Source organism: Colias philodice, chromosome 24 (genome assembly GCF_061535455.1).
Source record: "Colias philodice isolate Cphi_HAF_F1 chromosome 24, ilColPhil1 Martin Lab GWU primary, whole genome shotgun sequence".
NCBI lineage: Eukaryota > Metazoa > Arthropoda > Insecta > Lepidoptera > Pieridae > Colias > Colias philodice.
The window spans coordinates 231,339-257,580 of record NC_143109.1 but is presented as its reverse complement, the minus strand read 5'-3'; the positions used below and the strand labels follow the sequence as shown (position 1 = coordinate 257,580).

Sequence of the window (26,242 nt, the reverse complement as noted above, 5' to 3'; positions counted from 1 at the left end):
AGGAGTTTGAATAGTCGAATGTTTGTAGAATGACAATTCTTTTCCTGAATTTCAATCTTTCGAAAACGAATTTATAATAAGTTATCAAGCTATCTATCAATTTAAGTAAAAATCCGATAACATATCTGATAAGCTATCTATCACCGAATTCCGATCAAAATTGATATAGCCATTTCGAAGGTTATTCGTTACAAACAAGCAGACAGTTTACATTCTGACGTTTGATTTCCTCTATTAAATTATCCAGAAATATTCCTAACATTTCAGAACTTTCCTATCCTACCTCTTCAATGGAGAACTAATTTACAGAGCTAAACGCCAGTGAAACTTACAGCGAGTTTTAATCACCTTTTTCTAAATAACAAGACCTCCGCTAAATAGAAATACGCTCCAATTACTGCATGAATGCAATTTCTAAACTTGTGGATTGTTCTTCAGAATTAGCGCATAAAATACCATTTTAGCGAACAGCTGCAAAGTATTGCGAAGGCTTCATACTGTATTGGGGCGTGAGCTTTTGCGTTATTGCTATCGGTTTTACCTAGTTTTAAATTGAGTTTTTCAATGCTGATGAAAGATCAATTTTTGAATTTTTTTGCGTATATGTACAATGTAATTTAACAGTGGCTATAACAGATAGTATAAATCTATTATTATAGGTAAAGAAGCAAAGCACTAATTGCAACGCCCTAATTTACGCATAAAATGCTCAGTCCCCTGTTTTCCACTACAACATCAAAATCATTTACGTTTGTACCATAGCTACCTAAGTTTTCATCTTTTCCACTCGCTTCTTCGTTCCTGAGATTAGGACATTTAAATAAACAAAATCTTTAACTTACTAAACACAATACTTACCAACAACAGTAAGCGGTGCTGACCGTATGTCCGTGTGGAACAGCGGCGCGTCCGCCGACACCTCGCACTGGTAGTCACCACTGAGGCGCCGGTTCAGGTTCACTATGCGAACCTGCTGGTGGTCTGATGCTGCCAGCTAGAGGAAAGTATCAGTTTATTATCATTTATTACTTCCATATTAGTACATAAAATAAAATTATTGTACATAGGAGCTTATTTATTATTATTTTCAGTAATATAATCGATTCTTCTAGTCTGTGATTAATATTTGTGGCATTGGGATTGGTTCTCTGATATATAGAAACCTTTGAAAAGTTCATAGGATGGAAGTAGGTATTAAATTTAAACGAAACATGACCTTTTAGCAACTTTCTCTCAGAAGTATTAGGTTAAAAGTAATCCTGTACAGTCTACCGTATCGTAAGCGTTAAGATAAAACAATAATATTATACTTACATCAACAGATGCACCTGGCAGGGGAAAGACCATGGTTGGAGGCATTTCCCGTGGCACATATCGGTAGAACTCTGTCTCTGCTCGATACCATCGTATGGAGTACAGAGCCGCGCCTTCAAGGTCGTAGGAACACCGGAGGACCGCTGCTTGTCCCTCCCCTGACAGGACCGCGCGGGGGACTGATATCGATAGATTACGGAGCGACCATACACCACCTGTAACAACGAATATCTATGATATGTAATGCAATGGATTGTTCTTATATTACTTATATATATTATTAATATTTAAGATTGTCACACACCACACCACACAAGTACTGACTGGTCACGGCGGATTCGCCTTCTACTTGAACAGATTCAAGCTGAAGGATAATCCGTCGTGTCTATGTCAGCCTGGAGTTGAGGAGACGGTTCCTCACCTGTTACTCGAGTGCCCAATTTTTGCAAGCAATAGATATGCTATTGAACAAAAATTGGGCATGGCGATGACGGGTGAGAATCTGCCTTCTGCCCTGGGGGACAAGTGTAGGGATGCGTTCCTACAATATTGTAGAAATATTGTAGTCGTAGTCAACCAAAGGAATAGTGTGTGATATTAGTTAGCTCTTTACTGTGATATAGGATTAAGTTGAGTGTTTTTGTGCCGTGTTTTTACCGAATTTTTATAATAATTTTAATTTTACAGCATTTTTAGCAATTATTGTATAATATTTTAGTCATTTTATTTGTAATTTAATCCAGTATTTTTTATCTTGTTTTAAAGTAGTATGTTATATTGTATTTTTTATTGTATTTTAATATAATCCATACAAAAAAAAAAAATAAAAAGCAAAAAATGTCTCTGGACTATAATCCAGAGGTGGCGCGAACACCCTGTGATGACGGGTGCCTTTCAAAAAAAAAAAAAAAAAAAATTTAAGATTGTCCTGTTATGTCATGGCGATAATTCAAAACAGCTTTTTAAATAAATGTAGAATACAGAACAGTTTAAGTTTAATATAAAAATCTTTAGTTTAAAGTTAATTCATCCGTTCGATTTATATAAAATCAAAACAATATTACAGCAAAATAACCAGTTCATTGAACTCAACATTATATTGTATAATATGATTAATAAATTTAATCTGGTAACTAATTGACTAATTAAGCTTACTAACTAGGTAATAGTTACTCGATACAGAATAATTCACAATTGCTGAATACAAGTACTGACTAGCGATTATAACTTTATTACCTTTTTTTTTATAGTGGGGAAATCTTCCAAAGATACCCACGGCCCCCGGGGAAGGAGCCGTGGGTTATGTCGGATTCTTACCGACTAAAACCCCACTGTGTTCCGTCGAGCCGCTTTAATGATGGGGCCGCGGGTATTTGTTAGAATTCTTCCGCGACCCCCTCGGCATAACTTTATTACCTACTAACTATAAGTAAGCATTATTTATTATTTGTAACTTTTAACATTTTTAAACAATTAATGTGATAATACAAGCGGTGGTAAATTTTGTTCAGCACTAGTTAGTAGTTGACGACGTTAACTAACACGACTTTATTTAACATTAGGTACAGGTAGATAATAATATGATTTTTTTGGTTTATTGACATGCCAATGCTTTGTAAATATAAATTTATAAAGAATAGAAAAAAATCGATCACGAGGCGGGATTCGAACTCGCGTCCTTCACGCCAATCGGGGGCGGACGCCGGACCAATGCATTTAGATAATAGTATTTTAAGATGTTGTATATAACTTGAAGGTACGTAAATAATAAATAACCTTCAGTAATAACTATGAAATATGCTTCACAAATTATTTTAAGTTGTAATGTATTGAAATAAAATGTTTGTTAATCATGTTGATAAAGTGTGTCATAACATCCAATAATTCGTTATGACTAAAATATATTTATATTTTATAACTTTGTTAATTAGCGTGTTTATTTAAATAAAGAAATAATCTAATTATGTTATGATTGAAATGCGTAATTTGTTATTGCAAACAAATTAGTTGTATTAAACTTATGTAATTGGTGTTTGTATAAATTGTTTTCTAAATTTAAAATAATGTTTATAAACATGATAATTGGTCTATTGTGATTGTGAATTGTGATATTTATTTAAGAAAATAATAGACTATAATAATAACTATGTTTTATTTCTTCATTTTCATTAAACAGTTTCTTAGTCATGATTTGAATCGTCATTATGTCGGAAAATTCTAAGTTTGTGTATTATTCTCGAAACTATACAATTAGGTATTAAGAAAATGTATACCAATGATATTTTTCATATTGCAAGATTGTTTTCTACGGAATTTCCTTCAATTTAAGACTAAGTACTTATTTTTTATAACTGTTATATACTTCATTATATAAAAATACCTTGCTAAAATATATACAATTGGAGGTTATTTATCTGCAAAAAGCGTACCTACTAGTGTTAACAGTCAGTTTCACACTACAGACTCCAAACATTCAAAGATTTATCCCGTCACGTGTATGACGGCTAACAAGCAACAAATATGGCGCAGGTGTGGGGCGATTAGTTGCCCGCGTCACTGTGACGTGGGTCGCGGTACTAATGTCTTGGCTTGTTTGTTAGAATATAATTATGAGAATTATAATAGGTTACGGTAATATAACTTTAAGATTTAGTAAAAAAATATTATCTAAGGTTTAAAATATACAAAAAGTGTACTTACTATAATATAAAGAGTAATAACAGTTACCTATAACTCATATAAAATACACACACATAAATTGTGATAATAATTTGCAAGTAAAAAGTGCTATACATTTGTGTTATATTAATTATTTTTAACTCGATTATAAAAGATTTAAACCCGATAAAAAATCCGTTTGAATAAAACACATGGAAACTCTATTTTACACGAAGGATAATACGTTCCTGTAAAATCGCATATCATTTGAAAAATATGAAAAACATCGCAAACAACAGCTGTAATTTTAACACGTGACACTAATCGCGAAACTCCATCAAATCTATGACCATTATCATCACAGTTAATTAACTCAGCCCGAACCCGCAATCAAATTGCAACCTTCTCTCACCCCCACTAAGTTTCAAATCGAATAACTTAAAATTTGTTTTCGTTACATAAACGCCCTATTACAAGGGAACAAGGTCGATATTCGTCGGACGATGAAATGTGGCGGATTTCATTAAAACTATGGAATTAAGTGGGATACGATGAGAACACAAATATTGGATGGAGGGATTAATCTGAGGAATTTTAATGGAAGATCTAGCGAACCGTATGTTAAATATGTGAAATTATATCTTGGAACATTTTGCGGGTCTTGGAAATAATTATATGGCTACGATAATGCGATGGTCCTTCAAGGGTTTAGAGGTTTATGGTACTTTGAAATGTGCTTTAATAATAATATGGAACATCTTGCTTTCATGTTTTTTAAACTCAATTTGGTTGATGCTATTATGACAAATAGTGAGGTATAGCTTTTAATGTATATTTTGAATTGAAAATCAAGCAGGAAGATATTTAGTAGAGGTCCCATTATAAGCTACAAGGCAGATTCATTTCATATACCTGATTCACTGTCCGATTTTCAGTAGGTACCAGACTGAGTCATTTTTTTCCACCGGTATCGAATCCTGGACTCTATAGAACACCTAGTAGAAGTAAACTATATGGGTTTACGCATATTAAACGCCTTATAAAAATCATGCACTCTAAACAGTAATAATACGTCCAAATAAGCCACTAGGAGTCACACTACATCACTCCGCGGCTATAAAAATAAACAAATTACGTAAATGCTCCCGAAATGGCACAGTAAAAACCCCGTAAATTCCCCCATTCCCCGGATACGAGCGGAAATATCCGACACTTATACCTAACCACGGAGCATTACTCATAAACATAATGCTGAGTTTATTCTGCAAACATATAGATAAAAATCAACATTTTCCGTGTAATGTGAAAATATGGTTTCTATGGGACCTCCTTGTGGTTATTTATAAGCTACCTACTAGTACCTTAGCCTTGCTGCAAATTCTTACTAAAACAAACACTACCAGCTACATCTGATCTACATCTGATCAACTATTCTGAAAAATTACTCTATATTATGCTACAAACAAATACTGCTTGCGCTAGTATAGTAGCAAAATAATAGTGTGTAGTAATACCATGTAATACTAAAATATTGAAGCAAATAATGATTTAGTTTTAAACTTAAATAGCAGACTACGAGATACAGTCATCTTAAAACGAATGTTCTTATAACAAATATTTTTAAAATGTTATTATAAAACGCTATTTATTCATAATATAATATTGAGAAACATCACTACAGTCAAGTAGAAAGCTTGTAGAAAGTACAGTCATTAACTTACATTTAGGTTTCATATTTAAAAATAAAGAATATAGATAAATACATCTCTATATTCTTTATTTTTAAATATGAAACCTTAATTTTTTAATAATTTCTTGTGTTTACAGAACAAACTACTACAGAATACTAATAATATTCCGAGAAGGGATGGTAAAGGCATATAATGACACAAAGGGCTTTCTTGGAAATGAGCAAAGGAACACGATATATGAATCAAAACACCGACAACTTTTAGTAATGTTTTTATTTATTTTTCACTATTTCGTATTTTTACAAATACATTTTGTACAAAAAATGGAGTGTGTGCCGAGCACACGTGTCAGAAGTGAAACTTCAAGATTCAAAGATATTAAAATTGTCACCTTAGTCCATGACGTGATGGTATTGCCATGACGCGACGAAGAATTTCACTTCAGTAATAACTTATACATAAGAATTGTTGAACAGATTTAAGAAAGGCTAAAAGCTTCATCCTGACGACTAACATCGGCTAAATAACATATTTTTTATGCCGTGCCATCTCGAGCGTAATCCTGAGCGGCTATTATACAATTTTAAGCGACAAATTTACACATACACGAGTAAGTAAGACGAATGGCTAAACAAGATGACGTTAACCTTGTCTCTCACCTCCAATTTGTGGGATTGTACTCTACGCAAATATTTTCGCGCTCAAGTGACAAATTGCGAAGCTGTCTTCCTTTTTATGATTATTATTCCAAAGTTAGCACGCGCTTAATTCTTGTCATTTCATTAACAATTTTGTTTTATCTTTATTTATGATTTTCTTGCTTGATTTAGAGTGAATTTTATTAATTGTAATGAAAAACTTAGATTTAAAGACTTATTACTCATAAAAAACAATTAGTTAACTTAAAATGAGTTACATGCTATCTTATTTATTTATTTAACTCTTTAATAATTATACAGATAGGAAACCTTAGAACTACTTACACATAGAACAGAGTACAATTATTTTGGCGGCCTTATCACTTAAAAGTGATCTCTTCCAGGCAACCACGCATCTTATCAAAACCCAGGCATCTTAAATAATAAATCAAACTTATCTCTAATTTAAGGTAATATTCATACAAAACAAGCTTGAGTAATATTATGAAAAACTTAAAGTACAATTAATATTAAACGTTTCGAAAACTTTACAGCAAGCGTAGGCGGTGGCCGGTGGGCTAGCTATCTCCAGATCTCATTTCTGATATTTTCATTTCAAATCAAACTTAAAATATAGACTTTGAATTACAATAATTCAAGTTTCCTTTATTTATTTAATTTTCGTTCTGAGGATATTGACCTCAATACTGTGAAAGCTTCGATCATTTAAAGTGAGTCGTGGTAAAAATAAAAAATAACTTCGGATTTTAATTTAAGTAAGTGGTACAAAAGAAATAGAGCATTAACTTAATTTACATTATTGTACAATAAAATCATTTTGTTTTTTACCAAAAACACTAGAATTTACATGTTATTATATTTTTGTAAAGAAACATTGATTTTGAAATTCAGATAAGACGTATCACATTTGATCATTGGAAGGCTGCCAAAGATATACTCATATTATCAGGAAACTATATTTTAACACTACAATTACATTAGGCGATCAATTACGTCATAATTCAAGATGATATCGTTGCCTTGGTTGGTGATTATTGCGTAAGTAGATCTGCCTCACTTGGCAGTAAAAACTAGGAAATAAGTAATTTCAAATAGAAACAGAAGGCTGATTGATCGTTGAGATTGATACACAAATCTTTTGAAAGTCACTGTTGACAAATTCAGGTTGCTCATCCACAAAAATTTGTAACAACGTACCATAAAGCATCAATATAATTATGTCTACCTAAAAAGGATTATTAACGCATTGTCTTCAAAGAAACAAGTCCTACATAACATACAGCAGTAAATAAAACATACTGTATCACACAAACCTACAGCCCTAATTCCATATACTCTAAAAACATATTGGCAGCCATTTCGAGCGCATCATCGCGAGGTCATTACCAAGATGGCCGCCGACACGCACACACGCTCATTACGTTTGATCACGCGAAATGGCGGGAAATCATCAAGAGTTCTCCCGCGATGTCTGCCAATTTGACACTGATTTCAGAACATCAAAGGGACGATTTAGATCGGCAAAGCTATCTGATTTCGGAATGAACTTGAGACACTTGTAAGTGTTCCATTGATTTGTCACCTGTGAAGGGAATGAGTTAATGGAAATTAAAAACAGTTGTATGATGGATTGTTGCGCAATCATATTGCAGTAAATGAAATGCCTTTGTATAACTAAGCTATGCTTTTTATTGCAGCGGTACTTCAATATTTCTAATGTTCACTTATTTCTCTTTAAATAAAAAAAAAAAAACTTCATTCAACAATACCCATTAACAACATAAATAAAATGGGAAATTTACTCATAATTATGGAGATTAGCATGCGCAAAATTTATTTACAGAAGCTTTAAATTTCGCGATTAAAAATAATCAGATGTACTGGACAATAATTAATATTTTCACACACTTTTCATAATTTTATAATGATTCTACACCGTCACACTGGTATCTACACAATGCTACAATCAGTGGTACCAATACTCGCGATATGTGCCCATTATTAGACCCATTTAGGGCACAAAAGGGCGCGATAGACGTTCGAAAGTAGGCCACGCCAAGAGTCCATTCCGGCCAATTTGGCACACGTCTCCACTCTCCATGTGGAATGGCATCGATTTGGACTTTATAGTGTCATTATGACATTCTACCGTGTTACAGTTACATGATGCTCTCGAAGTAAGCCACGTATTTCCTTTTTTCTATCCTTGTTTAAAACTGTTTAATAAATTATTAGACAATATTATGCAAATGTGATCAGGAAAGTATAGTAGGTAGGCAATTAGAAAACATTTTTGAAAAAGTTGTTCAATACATAGATGAATTAATTCTAACCATGTGTTGAAATTGTCTTAGGGGTCTTAGTTTGTAGAAGTTAGAAAGAAAGACCCAGTAATAAGAAGTAAACATACAAAACAGTTGTCAATATTTGTGTATATGACTAGAAATTTCCACTTGGTTTAATCAAGGCTTTAGGTCAGTCTAGCTCGCTAAACATCGAGACCTAAATTTCAAATAATTATAATGTCGAAAAGTTAATGACGTTTATAGATCAAAGGTAGCTTAAACTCATAGTCAAAAACGGTGAGCTATAATAGATCTCCAAAATGTTAAGCAGATGATTTAAATGTATTTAAGCAAATATTATAGGACAATTAAGCAAATGGCAATTAAGATTAGCTAAACGTTCAGAGGATTCTTGCCAAAGTAAATATTATTTAAATTTTATATAAATAAATAAATAAATAAAATAAATAATTGTTTAGTTTTAGCGCTAAAAAAATATACAGCTAAGTAAATAAATACTCTAGCACTCTACATTAATTTAAACTTATAAATTCAAAGCGCAATGTTCTCTTATGTATAAAATAAACATCACTGAATAAAAACTTGGCTTGAAACGACAATCATTCATTTAAATATATCGACTTGTTAAACAATTTGACATTTTCAACAAACACAATGTTATGTTTTAAAATTAATTAAAAAATAAACAAAAAAAAATCGATATATTTTAATTCCCTTCGCACATCTTGCTGCATGTTTCAATTTACTAGCGTCTGTTTGTTCGTTGAAATTGCTTTTGAGATAAATTCGCTAGATTTATCATGCACCGTTTTATTTGCATGGGAATATTAAGTTTAAACTTTGAAATTTTTAATTTTATATCGAGAGACAGCAAATATCCAAATGTAATTGAAACACATCGTGTGTTGATAAAAAATATGCAAAATTTTATTGAGTTTTTGAGTTTGCTTATCTTGATATCAATTTTAAAATGAAATAAGGTTATACATTATCTACTTCATATTCTGAATCAGTTTGTTTCCTGGAAAATTGCTTCTCTATAATATTATGTAGATACATTCAGGACTCTTCTCTAAAACTGTTAAATATATAACAATTATTGGACACATAATATATTATTGTTTGGTTGATTAAATGTGTAACGATAAACATTCATTCAAACACTATAAACATACACTAATCAATAAATACCTAATAATACCGTAATTACAACCTATAAATAGATTAACAATAGATTTGTTTTACAAAATTAAATATCAATGCTCGATCAACACCCAGTCCAAAAGCCAGTATAATTACATTCAAGTCGGAGACGATTAATCCACAAAGGATTTAATATCAGCTTCGACCACAAGGGACGTGTCGACTGTCGACACTTAGCAAATTATGCACGCCTACCCTACACACTGATATTACAAAACCGTTCACACCAAAATAGACTGTAACTCTCTGTGAATAGAAACGAAAATGGCGTGTACTATTCTGTCAATATGGCTGCACTTGACAGAACATGACCTGTTATTATAATAGTGTCAGTAACATTTGAACTAACGAGCTCTTGTATCTGCTCTTAATTTTTAACCGAGTTTCAACAAAAGAGCCGCTTTGTATGCGGTCATGGAAAGAATGTAAGTCTGATTTCCATAAACATGGTAAGTAGGTATCTAATTTCTACAAATAGTATTATGACTTTTAATTTTTATTTAGACGATTCGCTAGAAGCTTTTAATTTTCGTAATATTATAATAATTGAAGCTCAGTTTTAATAATTTATTAATTTATTATTTGTTTATTAATATTTATCACGTATATTATTTTTACTACCTATTGGTGTACCTTTTAATTGGCGTAGCTTAGTATTTATTCATCTCAAAAATTGTATCACTAGCTGTAAGGTCCTACCTTATCATCAATAAATAAATAAATAAATTAATTAATTAATTTGGTATATTTTGATAAATATGGTATATGAATATGGTATTTTGATAAACTGTAAAACATTCTATATTACGCGATACTCTCTGATAATGTTATTCGCGCAATTAACTCAGTTTGGAAAGTTTAATCAAATATTGCACTTGGAATATTAATTAGATAAATATGGATCATTTCAAAAATCCAAAGACCAAACGACACAGTTTATTAATCATCCAACAATACAATTAAACCCCTTACCCATTTATATAGAAAACCTGGGTCACAAAAACGTCTCTGCCAATCAAATCACAATTCCGCCCTAAAAACTAGAATCGACATTCAAATATTAGGTTAGATCAAATTAAATCCTCTCAGGGCGGGCGGCCGACGAGAGGCCGAAAAAGGCTTTCAAGGAAAATCCTAATGTGAAGCCTCCGGAAACAATATTTCAGTCCCCAGCTGACACACGTAATATTATGCGATGTCTTTTTATAAACTGAATAACATTGCGGTTAAGTAATTCTCTATCTTTCCTTGTTACTATGGAAAACACGTTAGAGACACAATAAGGATATACTTATTGTAGTTTTTTCGCTGATTCGTTTTATCTTACTTTTTACTTGTTGTTAAATTCGTTCTCGATTGTATTTGTTGGAATAACTGAATATCCCATATTTTGTTACAAAATCAGCTTACAGTTTAAATTAGATTTAGAAATTAATAAAATATTACATTGGTGAAACTGGAATTTCACTATATACAGTAGAGTAACAGACAAAACCATATTATTAATTCAACTTTATACCATTAGTATAGATTTTCACTACAAATTCACAATGCAGTGTTGTAGCATCTCGACATCTGAGTCACAATAAACCGCAAGCTTCATCAAAAAGCTTTCATCTATTCCAAATCAATGTTACACACAAACACACAACACATTAAATCAATGGATTTGTTGTGTACCTGTCAATATCTATCTATTACCCCAATTAGGCGGCTAATGAGCCTAATCCAGATTATAATGTTATGTAAATAGCTTTATTAGAATATTAAATATTTACTCTGTGTATTAAATTTAATGAGCAATGTTAGTTTATCTTATATGTAAACTCATAATACATATAACATAAGTTTGATAATAAGGTGTAAGAACTCGATCTATCTTCATTGTTAAAGTGAAACTTCTTTAGGCGCGTTGAGAGTAAAATTTCAAGGTTGCATCATGGCAATACCGTCACGTCATGGATTCAGGCGACGATTTTGGTATCTTTGAATCTTGCCAAAGAAGTTTCACTTCTGACACGTGTGCTTGGCACACACGCTCTTTTTTATATTTATTCAGTGCGTTTGTTTGTAACTGAACACCTACAAAACGACTAGACCGATTTTCACAAATAGTTTTGTGTTTGAAAATAGATTCAAGAATGGGTAAGATTTAAAATTCCAACGAGAGCAAAGTCGCAGGCAGAAACTAGTATGATATAAAGGTTTAAATTTTCTACTCATGGTTTATTTCAACAAAGGTTAAATTTCAATTTCAACATATTCAAATAACAAACCATTCCTTTAGATTCGCGTTAGTATAAAATGCTCATGTTTTTGTTTCAATTAATTAAGATACCGTATAAATTCAGTTCTATAAAAACAATAAACATCAAATGTCAACACAATTATGAACTTTTTATATTTAAAAACAACATTTTGTTGCAAAAACAAAGTTTAGAAAATTGCATAATAAATGTCGTTTATGAAAATATATCGGAAATAATCGCTCAATTTAATAATAACACTGCTTTAATTATTGTGGGGTTTTTTCCCTTTAGAGGAAAACTTCATGCGAGTATTGGAGTATAAATATACCCGGTTTTGTATCGTAGTTTTATAATTTTTATATGGAGAAAGGAAAAAGCGTTGCATTTGTTATTTCACAGGATTTTGGGTCGAATTTCATTGCATGTTTGTTAAATTTTAACAAGAATAGAATTGATAAATCCTATTTCTCTTACCTTTGATTTTTCGTTTTACTTACAAATAACGAAAACCATTTAGATAGCTAACGAGAATACATACAAACGAAATAAGAAACTCATTTTTGGAAGTCGGTAAAAATTGATCAAACATAGGATAACAACACCAAATTAAAAAACATTCGCTCATGATAAAACCTTCAAAAGGATACGTATAAAGATTGCTTCTCTTACAAGAAAACTTACACATCTCATAAAAATTCACAACGATTACTCCAATACGTAGAATCAAGAAGTGTAAAAACTCAATAGAATTATTCAAACAAGTTCCATTCTACAATAGCGATTCCTCTCACAATGTAATACTTCTCTGAGAGGTTTTTTACTCAGAGGCCAGCATATAAAGCGGATCTTGGTCAGCAATTCAGCTGAATAAAGCTTATCGCTATAATTGCGAGTGCTGACTGGCTTCGGATTATGTAGAACTGGGGTTATTTGAAAAATGTCGAACCCAATTTGAAGACAGGATGTTTGAGGTAATTAGTTTGATTGAAAGTAAATTTTGAAGTGTTTTTGGTATATTGCTTGTGAAGTTATGTTTATTTGTGTGTGTTTTTATTTTCGTTCCAATTATCACGGGCTAATAAATATAATTTGGGTGGTTACGTTATTTATAAGGTAAGTAATAAATTTTAACTTAAAATAGAACCAGACTAAAAGAGCAATCATCAATCAACCGCATAAACTTTTAAAATTTTGTTGAAATAAACCTGATAATTCTATATCAATTTGTTGAGTTTTATTTTAATTATAAGTTATTTAGTACCTAGCAGTTTTATTTTAGCTATTAGTCTATAGACAATATGATAAAACAAGCTTTATAATAATTTCTTTCGGTTGAATTGTTGCATAATACCCAACAAGAAAATATTAATTTCAAATATACACTTGCATTCAACGTTTCTCCGTGTTTATCCATTTGAAAACGCATTCAATGCATTTTAGTTTTAAAGTTCCATCGAGCTAAATATCCAATACATTCGCTATTTGCCATTCACTTATCCAGAATAAACATTTTAAAACAAAACCTGAACGCACTACGAAAATATTAATGTTTCGATAAATATAGGTACGGAGAAATTTCTCAAATGGGGAAATATTTCCCGGGTACCTAATTTAAATACGGTGTTAAAAATAAAATGAGCAAAGTACTTTTTCCATGAATTATTTTGTGATTGATCGAAACCTGAATGGCTTTATGAGTAGTTTTAATGCACCTTTAGAAAAATATTTTTAATAAGATATTTTATTCGGAGTTTTTCAAATGAAAAGAGTCTTAGACCGCGCTCTCGTAACTTTGGAATTATTAATTTGCATTTGCATGTAAAAAGACAAGTACTTTCGTGAAGTAATAAGAATTTTATAAAATGCAATGAAATGATAAAAGAAATAGTCTTCGTAAGAAAATATAAATCAACAATAATTTTCTTGTACCTCAATAGATTGTAACTAAGAGGTAAATTTTGTAAGCTTGTGCTTTTTGTATTTTGGTAATCTCTTAAATTAGTGAATTTATTTTGAAAATCCTTTCACTAGTAAGAAAACTGCCTTTCTAAGAGACATAAGCTGTATTAATCATTAACTTTAATTCAAGTTCTATTCATAAAATACATGATTACTAAATGGAATTGTTATATGTACACTAACACATAACGCTAAATTTGCTTCATTATATTGCAACTTTAAACTGAATGACACTTAAAAGTATAATTAAAAAGTGTGAATTCTCTTGCATTGTTCTCACCAACACGAATTTGTAACTGCATTTTTTAGGCACTACATTTTCTAAAAACACTATTTTGTGCACTTTATAGCGTTGAATGCTATTCTTGCATTTGCATTGAAAACTTTGCTAAAAGCGAGTACAGAAGAATCGTCAACACTTTAAGACTAGTTGAAATTCTGGATGCACTTGACATTACATTCAATCGAGCTGAATAATATTTTTGTTATCGTAAGAATGCATTAAGTACTTTATAATGTGCAAAATGGATCTACTGCTAATTTATTTTTGCTATTAATAGACTGATAGTGCAATTTTTCTGTACAAATGAACAAGATTTATAGAGTACAGGCCACTCGCCCCATTCTCTCGCGGTTAATCCGGGATTTTAAAATATAGCATTTATCATTCGGGAATAATGAATTTTTCTACCGGAGAAAGTATATTGAGAATCCTAAAGTTTCAGAGCTTTTATTTATTTATTTATTTATTTGATTTACCAACGTTTCTTTACATCACAGATAAAACATCAAAGTTAAAATACAATTTTATATGATCAATGTAAAAAAACACTTATAGGTAAACACAGCATGCGTAAAGTAAGTTTAAAAGTATACAATTAATGAATTAACTACTAAGTATCTTAAACAATGAAAAAATTATAATATATATTATGCACTTATCTATTTTAATCGTTAAAAAGGGAATTAAAAATTTTGCGGAGTTTGTTGGGAGAATCTGTGAAAATATCAAACAACTCACTGTAGTCATTTACAGTTTTACAAATTCTCGCAATGGGTGAGTTTCGACCCGATACGGTTCTGCGTTGAGGAGGACACAGCGGCAACAAAACCTTACGAGGGTATCTAGAAGGCACCTTTAAATTAAATTTTTGAAGCAATTGGGGGCAATCAATTTTACTATTGAATAATTTCAAGGCAAAGAGTAAATCAAGAAGTACCCGACGATTATCAAGAGATGTAATTTTGAAGTGACATAGTTGCTTTTTATATGATGGTAACTGTTTCTTTGATTTTCCACTTGCAAGGTGCAAAAGAAATCTTCTCTGTATCCTTTCCAATCGTAAGGAATGGCACGCATAGTGAGGTCTCCAAACCACAGAACCGTATTCCAATATACTGCGCACCAGGCAGTTGTATAATGATATCTTCGCCTTGACATTATGTACATGTTTAACATTACGTATTAAAAATCCTAACATTTTAGCCGCCCGTGTAACAACTTGATTTATGTGTGGCACGAAAGCTTATTGCAACAAATGATTTTTCCTTTGTATGTCAGTACAGTTATCACTAGGCTATAGATAGAAATACAATGTTACTTGTTAAATATTAATGTTGTGGGAACTTTCGATAGTACCTATATTAGACAGCGAAGTAAATATTCTAAATGAAACTGTTTGGAAATTAATTATTATTATATATTATATACTTATTTCAAAGGAAATAAACAGATACAAATTTAAGTAATAACTAATTGATATTAATATATACGTTATACATATAATATATCAAGTAGAGGAAACAATAGCCCTCGTTGAATAAAGCATCCTTGTTAAAGGGTCGAGTTCAAAGTATACCTTATATACCTTTGTTCTATTCAATTAACTAAAAAGGAAATGAGAGCAGCCCGTCTGTACGTTTGGCTCCAAAAGATTTACATATTTTATCAATTTGGTCGAATTTTGAATACGACTTTCAAAGTCCAATTGGCTTTGAACCTAAACTATTATTAATTATCTTTTCTTTATTTAGTAACTACTAGGTACTGCCCGCGGCTTCATTTGCGTATCAGTAGAATATAAAATAAAATTATTTGGACTAGATACAAGTTTTTCTTTAGGTAGCATAATATGTTTTATCCTGGTACATAAGCTACATTACTACCAAGTATCATCAAAATCTGTTCATTGGTTTTCGCATGAAAGGGTAACAATCTTACGTACATACCTCTATCCACACAATCTTTCACGGTTATAATATTAGTAATAGATAAAACCAGTAAAATAAAATATATTTCAAGTCATTTCATATTTTAAAGTCCTGTTAATGCCTTAATCATTATAAGCGATTGACGAACCGAGGATTACAGCGATGTTAATTGCTACAACAATAATTGAATAAATTCACAAGTTACATGCACTTTATTGCTTTAAATATTACGATATCCACGTTTCCCGGTGGAAGATTAATTTCCAATAACACATCGTTTCTCTGATTGAATGTAAACTCTGTTAATATTTTAAGTGCGAACGTACGTCACGTCATTTATTATTTCTGCGAAAATATTGCATTTTCCATTGAATAAGAGTAAATGGCATTCAAAATCTTTAATGGTTTTAATTGGCTATACGTTATGATAATTTATTTTTTGCATTACTTTTAGTTACGCGAATTCTGGACGCTGATGAAAGACACAAAAATCGTCGCCTTACTCCATGACGTGACGGTATTGCCATGACGCGAACTTGAAATTTTACTATCAAGCGCCTAAAGAAGTTTCACTTCAATAAGCTTATGTGTTAATCAACAATGCTATCCTTATTTAAAGTAAGTACACGTATCTACAGGCTAAATTTTTCCAGCGTTAAAGGAAGAAAGGCCGGGCGACACTCTTTTAATTAAAATTACATTAGATAAGGTTTACATTAATAAAATATCATAAACTTTTTCAATGTTTTAGGTATGTTACGCATTTGTACTAAGCTACTCTTTTTTCTTCAATCTAACTTACTTGGATTATCATTCATTTCTTATAAGAGCTATAAACAATTTTATTCCCTCATTTTTTAACTTGATCCCCTATAAGCTTGAGTATCTCTATTCATTCATTCATTTATACACTCATAATAAGCATTTATTCCAGTCGAAGGAAAGCAAACGTCTCCACACTGCAACTTTATTCAACAGCTAAAAGTTTGGAACGTGAAAAGAATCCGTTAAAACAGAGTCCTTCGCAAACTTGGTACAATGTAATCTTAAGGTTACTGAGAATAAACTGAAGGAAAGTAGGTAAAATGCACTAGCTTTGGCTTAATTAAGATGTAACTCAGGAATTATTATTTGAAACGTCGAAAATGTTAATTGGGGAACGCTATTCCATAATTCATTTAATGATGTTACAAGAAATGTTAATGATCATAGAAATGGTTTGTAAAGCAAAATAATTATTATTAAAATATTTTTCCGACTGTTACTATGTCGTGTGTGTGTTCTACTAACCCACGACGTGTTGTCTTTGAAGTTTCAATTACCTACATATACATTTTCTCTAGAGAGTAGTAGTTTAATCATCTGTTTTTACATGCAACATCGAGTTTTTTTAAAATCTTGAACATGATTTCGTCACGATGTTTTCTTTCGCCGATTCTAAAATCGATCTACGACTTGCTGATTGAAATTTTGATATAACCACTGAGCCACCACTGCTGCTTTTACGAAAAAGTAATAACACGATACCTTTGAGCTAAGCGCAAACCACTCTAAATTATAAGGGCTCTCGGAGCCGCAATAAAAACTTGCAAAACTTTGTTTTCGAGGTTTGTTCAACATCCACCAAGTGCAGGAGTTTTGAAAGAAAATTCATGATGCTGTTATGAATTTTCCGGCTTTTGACTCGAGTGCTGTAAAGATTAAAGTGATTTTGTTTAAATAGAACCGCTCGCTTTCAGCCATTTGATGGTTTTGAATAAGAGCAGTTGAGGATTCTTACGTGAGAACAGCTATCAAGCTATGAGCTCATCAACTACGACGAATTTTATATAGTGGTTCAGTCATCGTAATATCTACGACAAATTGGTAATATCTTCTGGTAAAAAACTTGCCAAAAAATCCTGAATTGTAAAAAAAAAACCTCAATAATAGTAATACTAGCCGCTATCTCTGCAATTATTCAGTAGATAAACCCCAGAGAGACTTCCCTTACATTGTTTAACCTCGATTATCGACTACATTAACTCACTAGTTACACAAATACCCTTAGAAATAAAAGGCATCATTTAGAAGCAGATGGTTACAACGGTTGTCAAACGGAAAAATATATTGAATTCGAACACATTGCGAATTCAATTCTACACGCTGACCGTAAAGTACAATTTTCAATAACTGCCAAGTACAACAGTGTAATATCTCGTCGTTAGAGTTTGCATCTTAGGTAGTTAAGATAAGGTTAATTTTTGATTGAAGCAAGCAAGTAGGTCGGGTTTTTGAAATGGTTTAAAGGATGAAGTATTGAGTCGAAAGTAGATATTTGAGGCGTGTGATTTGAAGCGAGTGTTGAGATTAGAGTTCTTGTAAAGGGTTCGAAGGGCTCACAGTATTTATGGAGGTTATTATAAAATAGTAGCGTTTAGTATTGGAAACTATTTTATTGGAATAATAACATAAACTTGAAAGGAGAGGTCATAAAGCTTGTTTTCGGAACTATTCGACGCAGCTCTATGAGGCTCTATGCTCTCATTGTTTATTTACATTACTTAGTTGTTACTTGTTTAATTGTATAACATAGAAATTAAATAATTATTAGTTATGGGATTGTAGTACCATTTTTTTATTGAAAGAAATAAGAAATAAAATGTACTTTAATGTGGAATATCTATTGTTATATGTTTTGGATCTCTCAGATGTTTTATTAATTCTTACGAAACATAATCTGTATAGTATTCCTTTTCTAATAAAATTTTCGTAGAAATTATGTGTAATAAGGATCTAAAATATTTGTATACTATTCATCAAAATGGAAATATTTTGTAAGAAAATTCAAAGAGGCGTAATTTGTAGCATTTACCGATCTGATTGTAAATAAATACTAAATCATATTTTATACTTATAATCATAACGAGTTGTGTGTGTGAGTTATCAAAGCTGCTACATTGGATAATATAATATAATATTATAATATTATATTATATTCTTTTGTGTACGTAAAGGCTTCCTTGTACCTTAAACGTAAAAGCAACGGTTACTAAATAGTTACATAACTATACATATACGATATATTATTATGAAGGTATACGATTTTTTTTCAACAGCACCTAGTTTTTTCATCTATATCACATAGTATAATTTCTGCTTCATCGCGAATGTACCTATGTGCAAAATATTGTTTAGTCGAGAAAATTATATTACCTATTTATCGCACAAAAAAAAATCAACTATTAATTTACATTTCCTACATTAGGGTTCGAGATAGGCTATGCTCATTATTTGGTCCTTTTGATTCACTGAAATGTACGCATGAAATACTTCAGGTTAACAAATGTTTGTTTCCAAAAGACCTAGTAGTGTCAAGTAACCCTGATAGGGACTAATGTGGTGTTGAATAAATCAAATTCATCAGATTCCACATTCTAAATCTAAGAAATGCTATAAATGACGATGTTGACTATGTCGATGCCTTTGCTTATCTTGAGACGAGTCTGTAAGATAATAATATGTTACCTGTAGTCACGCAGCTCACGCTATTAGATAATTTTCCCGTAAATATGTCTTTAACAATGAATTGGATAAAAAAACGATATTGATTGGAATTAACATAAGTACAAGCTTTTACCTGGATACCTAACCAATGTGAATTTTATATGCTACTGTATAAACAGCTATTTAATTTAGTTTCGTGTTAAACTAAATTGAAAATAATTTTTCCAAGATAATTCACGTTAATATAACAGAAGAATCTTTTACAATATCAGCTTAAACGATGTGTCGGCCGCAGACACGGCAGCATTGTCTAAGATATTGCGTTTTGAGTGCTTAAGTATGGAGTTAAGAATTAAATGTGTTAGTCTCTTGTGTTGGGGGATAATTCTTGCTAAATGTAGTTATTTTTTGAACTATGGTTTATCTTGTTCAGTGCAGATGAAGATGAAGTTTTGTCTACATTTTTTCCGCCTCACCTTCAAAGTTTTTTACCCGGTAGGATGTTATGCTTAAAATGTATAATTAATTCATAAAACGTAAATAAAAACGATTTTAAGATGTGTACCATTACAGCACTTAGGTATTATTCAATTAAAGAAGAGCGTGTGTGCCGAGCACATATGACAGAAGTGAAACTTTTTTGGCAAGATTCAAAGATAAAAAATCATCGTCTTACTCCATGAAGTGACAAAATATCGTTCGTCTTTTTTCTTCGTTTCGTAATGAAAATTTAGGCAATAGCCTTGAAATTTTACTCTCAACGCGCCTGAAGATGTTTCATTTCAAAATAGAAATAAATTGAAAACACAACCAAAAACATTTGAATACTACCAAAGCCTAATTAGCCGATATTATGGATTGACCAACTGTTCAGTTTCTACACAAAAGCAGAGTCTAATTCCCCGTAAAGCCTTCGTAAGGAGCTGAATACTTGCATATTACTTGTTGCTTTCTAGTATCGTGATTTTACTCTAGATATTGGTATAATGATATTATGCCTTCTTTAACGTGAATAACAATTTATTAATTCTTTAAATTTTTGTTTGAAAAGTAAGTAATTTTATTTGTAACAAATAAAATTACGTAAAATACGAACAGTATTTTTATTAAACAAAACCTCTATGTTTTGACTTTGTTTATAAAATTATTTTTATTCATACCATACTAGGTATATTATTTAAAATAACAACCATACATTATTTACGGCGATTTTTTGTCAATTTAATTTTTCAGCATTTGAACCGGCACGATGCAAGTACGTACTGATATAGTGACGATACAGAATAATTTAATCTCGATTAATGAAAAGTTAAATACTTCATCATTTTACTAGACGGAGCCCGCGGTTTCACTCGAGTGGTATCTGAGTGAAAAGTGACACAACGTTCTGCTTTTATGATACTAGGAGTAGGATAAACATTATATAATATCAAAATCTATTGTATAGAATACAGAACAACTGCGATAATAATCTCAAAATAATCTTTGATAGCTCGAACTATGAACTTTGGAACAACTTCAACTGAACCACGAAACAGGTCTACGAACAAACTTTACTTGTAACGAAGTGATTAATAATTTTATATTGGTAAATATTTGATAATTAAGAAAATCCCATTGTGCGAATTTATAACAACGTGTTTGAGTTTCCATTTTATTTACTTACTTTAAACTTATACAAGACGATAAATAATTTCATATTCACTAACAAATTATTATGAAAGACCGACTCTTTACAGTACTTTACAGTTTTAAGTCTCAAGGTAATACGTATACAGTATAGGTAAGAAAGTAAAATTTCACGAAAACGATTTTGATGTGTTTAAACATTATATTTTTAAATTACAAAACATTATAATATTTGAAATTTAGTTTTTTAAAGCATTGAAATGGTTTATTATTTTATATTCTTTAAAAATGTATTACTTCATAATATACCAGTACTTGAAATCAGAAACAATATTTTTTGTCAGTTCAATTTACATTTTACCAAAACACCAAAACAGAATTTCAACACAAAACTCTTACGAAAATGGTGTCAATTTTCAGTTAAATACATCCACAGTACAAGCGAAGAAATGCACTTAAAAATTATAAAGAAAACACATTTAGTCCGCTGAGAGTTCTATGAAATAGAATACGATTCGTAGTCGACTGCATCGACCGTTTGAACAACGATATTATTTCCATTTGTTTTACAAATGTCATCTTTTAATTTCCGTTCTTTGATGCTCATATTTTCTTTTATCTTATTCCTATTATATCTGGGGGCACGGCAGTGCCCCCGCCAAGTCGAGCAAAAAAAAAGCGGCACGGCCGTACCATCCTTTTCTCGAAGCAATTCGGGCCTTTTTCGACCCCCTATAATTCGGTTGTGGATAAAGCAAGAAACCTGAATCTTCAGTAACTAATCCGGCATTGTATAAACACGGAATATTTAAAATTTCAGTCAATTTGAACCAGTAGTTTAAGAATGACAACTTGTTCAAGTTTCTAAATTTTGTCACTCACTGACTCACCGATCATCAAAAGTCCAAGGCACTTCTAGCAGACTTAGAAGCTTCATATTTGGAATACATATAGAGTTTAGTGTCTTAATCATGGGAAAACTTAAATATTTTGTAATTTCGGTCCAGTTTTCCAAATACACCAACTGCATCAATAACTTTGTAATCCCATATAAATATATGGGATTACAAAGTTATTTATGCAGTTGGTGGTTGGTGGTGGTTAATTGATTGTCCCAGGTACCTAACAAAAAGAGCTCGTGAATGTATAAAAAAAATATGAAGACGATGCTTCTATGACTGCAGGTCTAGAAAAGAACATAATTATAAAAATAGGCGCAAAAGTCATGTTAAGGCGAAACATTGACGTGAGTCTCGGTTTAGTTAATGGATCTATCGGTATAGTGCGAAAAGTAAAGGTTGATCCTGAAAATTCAAAAATAATTAAGAGAATATATATCACATATTTTAATAATGAACCTAATGCATACGAGCTTGGTCCGGTCAAAACTAAATTTGAAATTATTAATAGAGCTTATGTTCATCGCGAACAATTTCCCATATGTATAGCCTATGCTATAACTATACATAAAAGTCAGGGCCTAAGCCTAAGTAATGCGCTGATGGATATAGGTTCTGCAGTGTTCACATCCGGTCAAGCTTACGTGGCACTTTCGAGAGTTACAAGTCTGGGCGGTTTAAATCTCATTAATGTCGACTTTGGAAGTATTAAAGCGCAGGAATCATCAATTTGTGAATACAACAGATTAAGAAGTATTTACCGTCCAGACTTGTCAAAAATTGAGACATCAAAGCCTCCGAGAAAAGCCCATAGAGACAGGGAGTGGGCTTTGAGAAAAACTGTGGCTGAAGCTCAAGAAGTAGTACCGGAAAAGAAAAAGAGGAAGACTACCTACATATAAAAATAAGAAAATATCATAAGACCTTTAACAAAATTCGTTAGAAGTAGATGGTATCAAAAAGAAAGGCTCTACAAAAAGAAGTGAGATCCCATCAAAAACATCCTGTAAAAAACCCAAGTCTCGCAGCTCAGTCTTTCTACCGTCAAAAGTTGTGAGATCCATGTAATACCAAGTCGGTTAATCTATTTAGTGTCTACTTGAAGGACCTTCTGTCTTAAGTTATTACGTAAGTTATTATCATTCCAATATTAAAAATATTTAACATTTTAAACAAATAGATCGACTTGGACATCGCATGAAAACAAAATGAATATTACAATATTATATTAGATTCTTTAGTCTCTCGCGCCTCACGCGATTGAAACTCTCGTTCCTGTTGGTCGCTGGCCCGTCGTGCTGTGTAGTGTGATACATACTAATAATCAAATCAAGCGATGTCCAAGTCGATCTATTTGTTTAAAACGTTAAATATTTGTAATATTGGCATGATAATAACTTATGTAATAACTTAAGACAGAAGGTCCTTCAAGTAGACACTAAATAGATTAACCGACTTGGTATTACATGGATCTCACAACTTTTGACGGTAGAAAGACTGAGCTGCGAGACTTGGGTTTTTTACAGGATGTTTTTGATGGGATACAGTTTGTTTCTATTTCATTTAAAGAATCATATCGTACTAACTTAATATTTATTATTAACCTGAAATTCTAAAAATGTATGTTTGTAACTCTTCTACGCAATAATAGTTGATCTAATGAATATAGAGATAGGTAGAGGGATAGTGTGATCAAACACAAAAAAAAATAAATGAAATGCAATCAACGTTTACAGTAGGACCAATAAAATATTTGTAAGCACTAAGCAGTCTGTAAATTTTCAATATTAAAAAACTTTCCAATCAATTTAAAAACTATACAGCGCAATTTGTCTAATTTAATTTCTAAAGAGTTGAAAAAGATTCAGAAGCGCTCTTAATACCCTTTAATAATTTATCAATTCGTACAGACTGAAACAGATTTAAAATTCAATTATTACAAGATCAATACGGCGCTCTAATTGTTTCGATTGCGATTTAATCCTTTCCTGAGTTCACCGAGTGCCGTTTACCGTACAATTGAGTTATTGAGAACGACAATTGACTGCGAAATAAAGAGGCTGGATGTCGTATCTGGGGGCACGGCAGTGCCCCCGCCAAGTCGAGCAAAAAAAAAGCGGCACGGCCGTACCATCCTTTTCTCGAAGCAATTCGGGCCTTTTTCGACCCCCTATAATTCGGTTGTGGATAAAGCAAGAAACCTGAATCTTCAGTAACTAATCCGGCATTGTATAAACACGGAATATTTAAAATTTCAGTCAATTTGAACCAGTAGTTTAAGAATGACAACTTGTTCAAGTTTCTAAATTTTGTCACTCACTGACTCACCGATCATCAAAAGTCCAAGGCACTTCTAGCAGACTTAGAAGCTTCATATTTGGAATACATATAGAGTTTAGTGTCTTAATCATGGGAAAACTTAAATATTTTGTAATTTCGGTCCAGTTTTCCAAATACACCAACTGCATCAATAACTTTGTAATCCCATATAAATATATGGGATTACAAAGTTATTTATGCAGTTGGTGGTTATAAATTTAATAGGTGTAGATAGGTACCTACCATATGAGGCAAGGGAGGGGGTATAGGGTGGGTAAGGGTGTGTTTAGCCCATGAAACTGAACAACATTATTACTTGTAAAATGGTCGACGTAATGAAAAACACATGATTGGACATGTCTTGAAGTACGAAAATCTAATAAAACAATATATTATAATTTAAATCTGTTATATATATAAATTGTTGGCGCGACTAGCCTCCTTACAGACAGACTGGCCTCTATTTTACTCTATGACTGACAAGCAAAATATACGCCAAAATGACAGCACAATGAAATGTGAATGCCTTCGAGCGAGCGGCAGCCGCACGCATACGTGCGAGCGCCCTCGTGCTGTTCGGATGTGCCTCGAAACCTAACCTATAAGTTTGCGATTTTCATTTATAATTTCGATTGATAAATTACATTTACGACTAAAAGGCTTGCTCATTAGTTTACTGATATTATTTGCTTACGATTGGGATGTTGTTTGGTTAATTTTAAGGAACTTACATAAATACCTTAGTCTTCAAATATAATTACTTAATAGTGTCGGTCGAAATAACGAGACCAAAGTTACGTTTAAGTATTAATTGTATTCTTACATCTTGCATATCTACCAGTACTAGTAGTCGCAATGGATTCGGAAATACTGTATGTGAATGACCATCCATGCCCACACCGGATTGTCCGTATACCTGGTGATGGTTCGTGTCTATTTCATTCTTTGTCATTCTCTATGTATGGGAATACTGAGTCGTCGTATGAGATTAGACTTGCTGTAGTGGAGTATGTGGTAGCGCATTGGGACGAGTTCAAAGTGTATACGTGTGACGAGCACGGAGACCCCTACATTGACGCCGACCTGTACTCGACGGCAATGGTAAAAACAACTACCTATGGCTCCGTGTCTGTGAAATTATTAATAGAGCTTATGTTCATCGCGAACAATTTCCCATATGTATAGCCTATGCTATAACTATACATAAAAGTCAGGGCCTAAGCCTAAGTAATGCGCTGATGGATATAGGTTCTGCAGTGTTCACATCCGGTCAAGCTTACGTGGCACTTTCGAGAGTTACAAGTCTGGGCGGTTTACATCTCATTAATGTCGACTTTGGAAGTATTAAAGCGCAGGAATCATCAATTTGTGAATACATCAGATTAAGAAGTATTTACCGTCCAGACTTGTCAAAAATTGAGACATCAAAGCCTCCGAGAAAAGCCCATAGAGACAGGGAGTGGGCTTTGAGAAAAACTGTGGCTGAAGCTCAAGAAGTAGTACCGGAAAAGAAAAAGAGGAAGACTACATATAAAAATAAGAAAATATCATAAGACCTTTAACAAAATTCGTTAGAAGTAGATGGTATCAAAAAGAAAGGCTCTACAAAAAGAAGTGAGATCCCATCAAAAACATCCTGTAAAAAACCCAAGTCTCGCA

The 26,242-nt window shown here is 32.1% G+C and overlaps 1 protein-coding gene across 1 annotated transcript in view; it reads right to left on the bottom strand.

Moving 5' to 3' along the window:
* LOC149477580 (uncharacterized) overlaps positions 1–26,242 on the bottom strand; it is a 148,302-nt gene that overhangs the window by 6,099 nt on the left and 115,961 nt on the right. Inside the window, exons 2-3 of the mRNA XM_089710431.1 lie at positions 1,315–1,529; positions 859–994 (exon numbers count right to left, since the gene is read on the bottom strand). Of these exons, the coding sequence (XP_089566557.1) occupies positions 859–994; positions 1,315–1,529 (351 nt within the window). The remainder of the gene's footprint in view (positions 1–858; positions 995–1,314; positions 1,530–26,242) is intronic.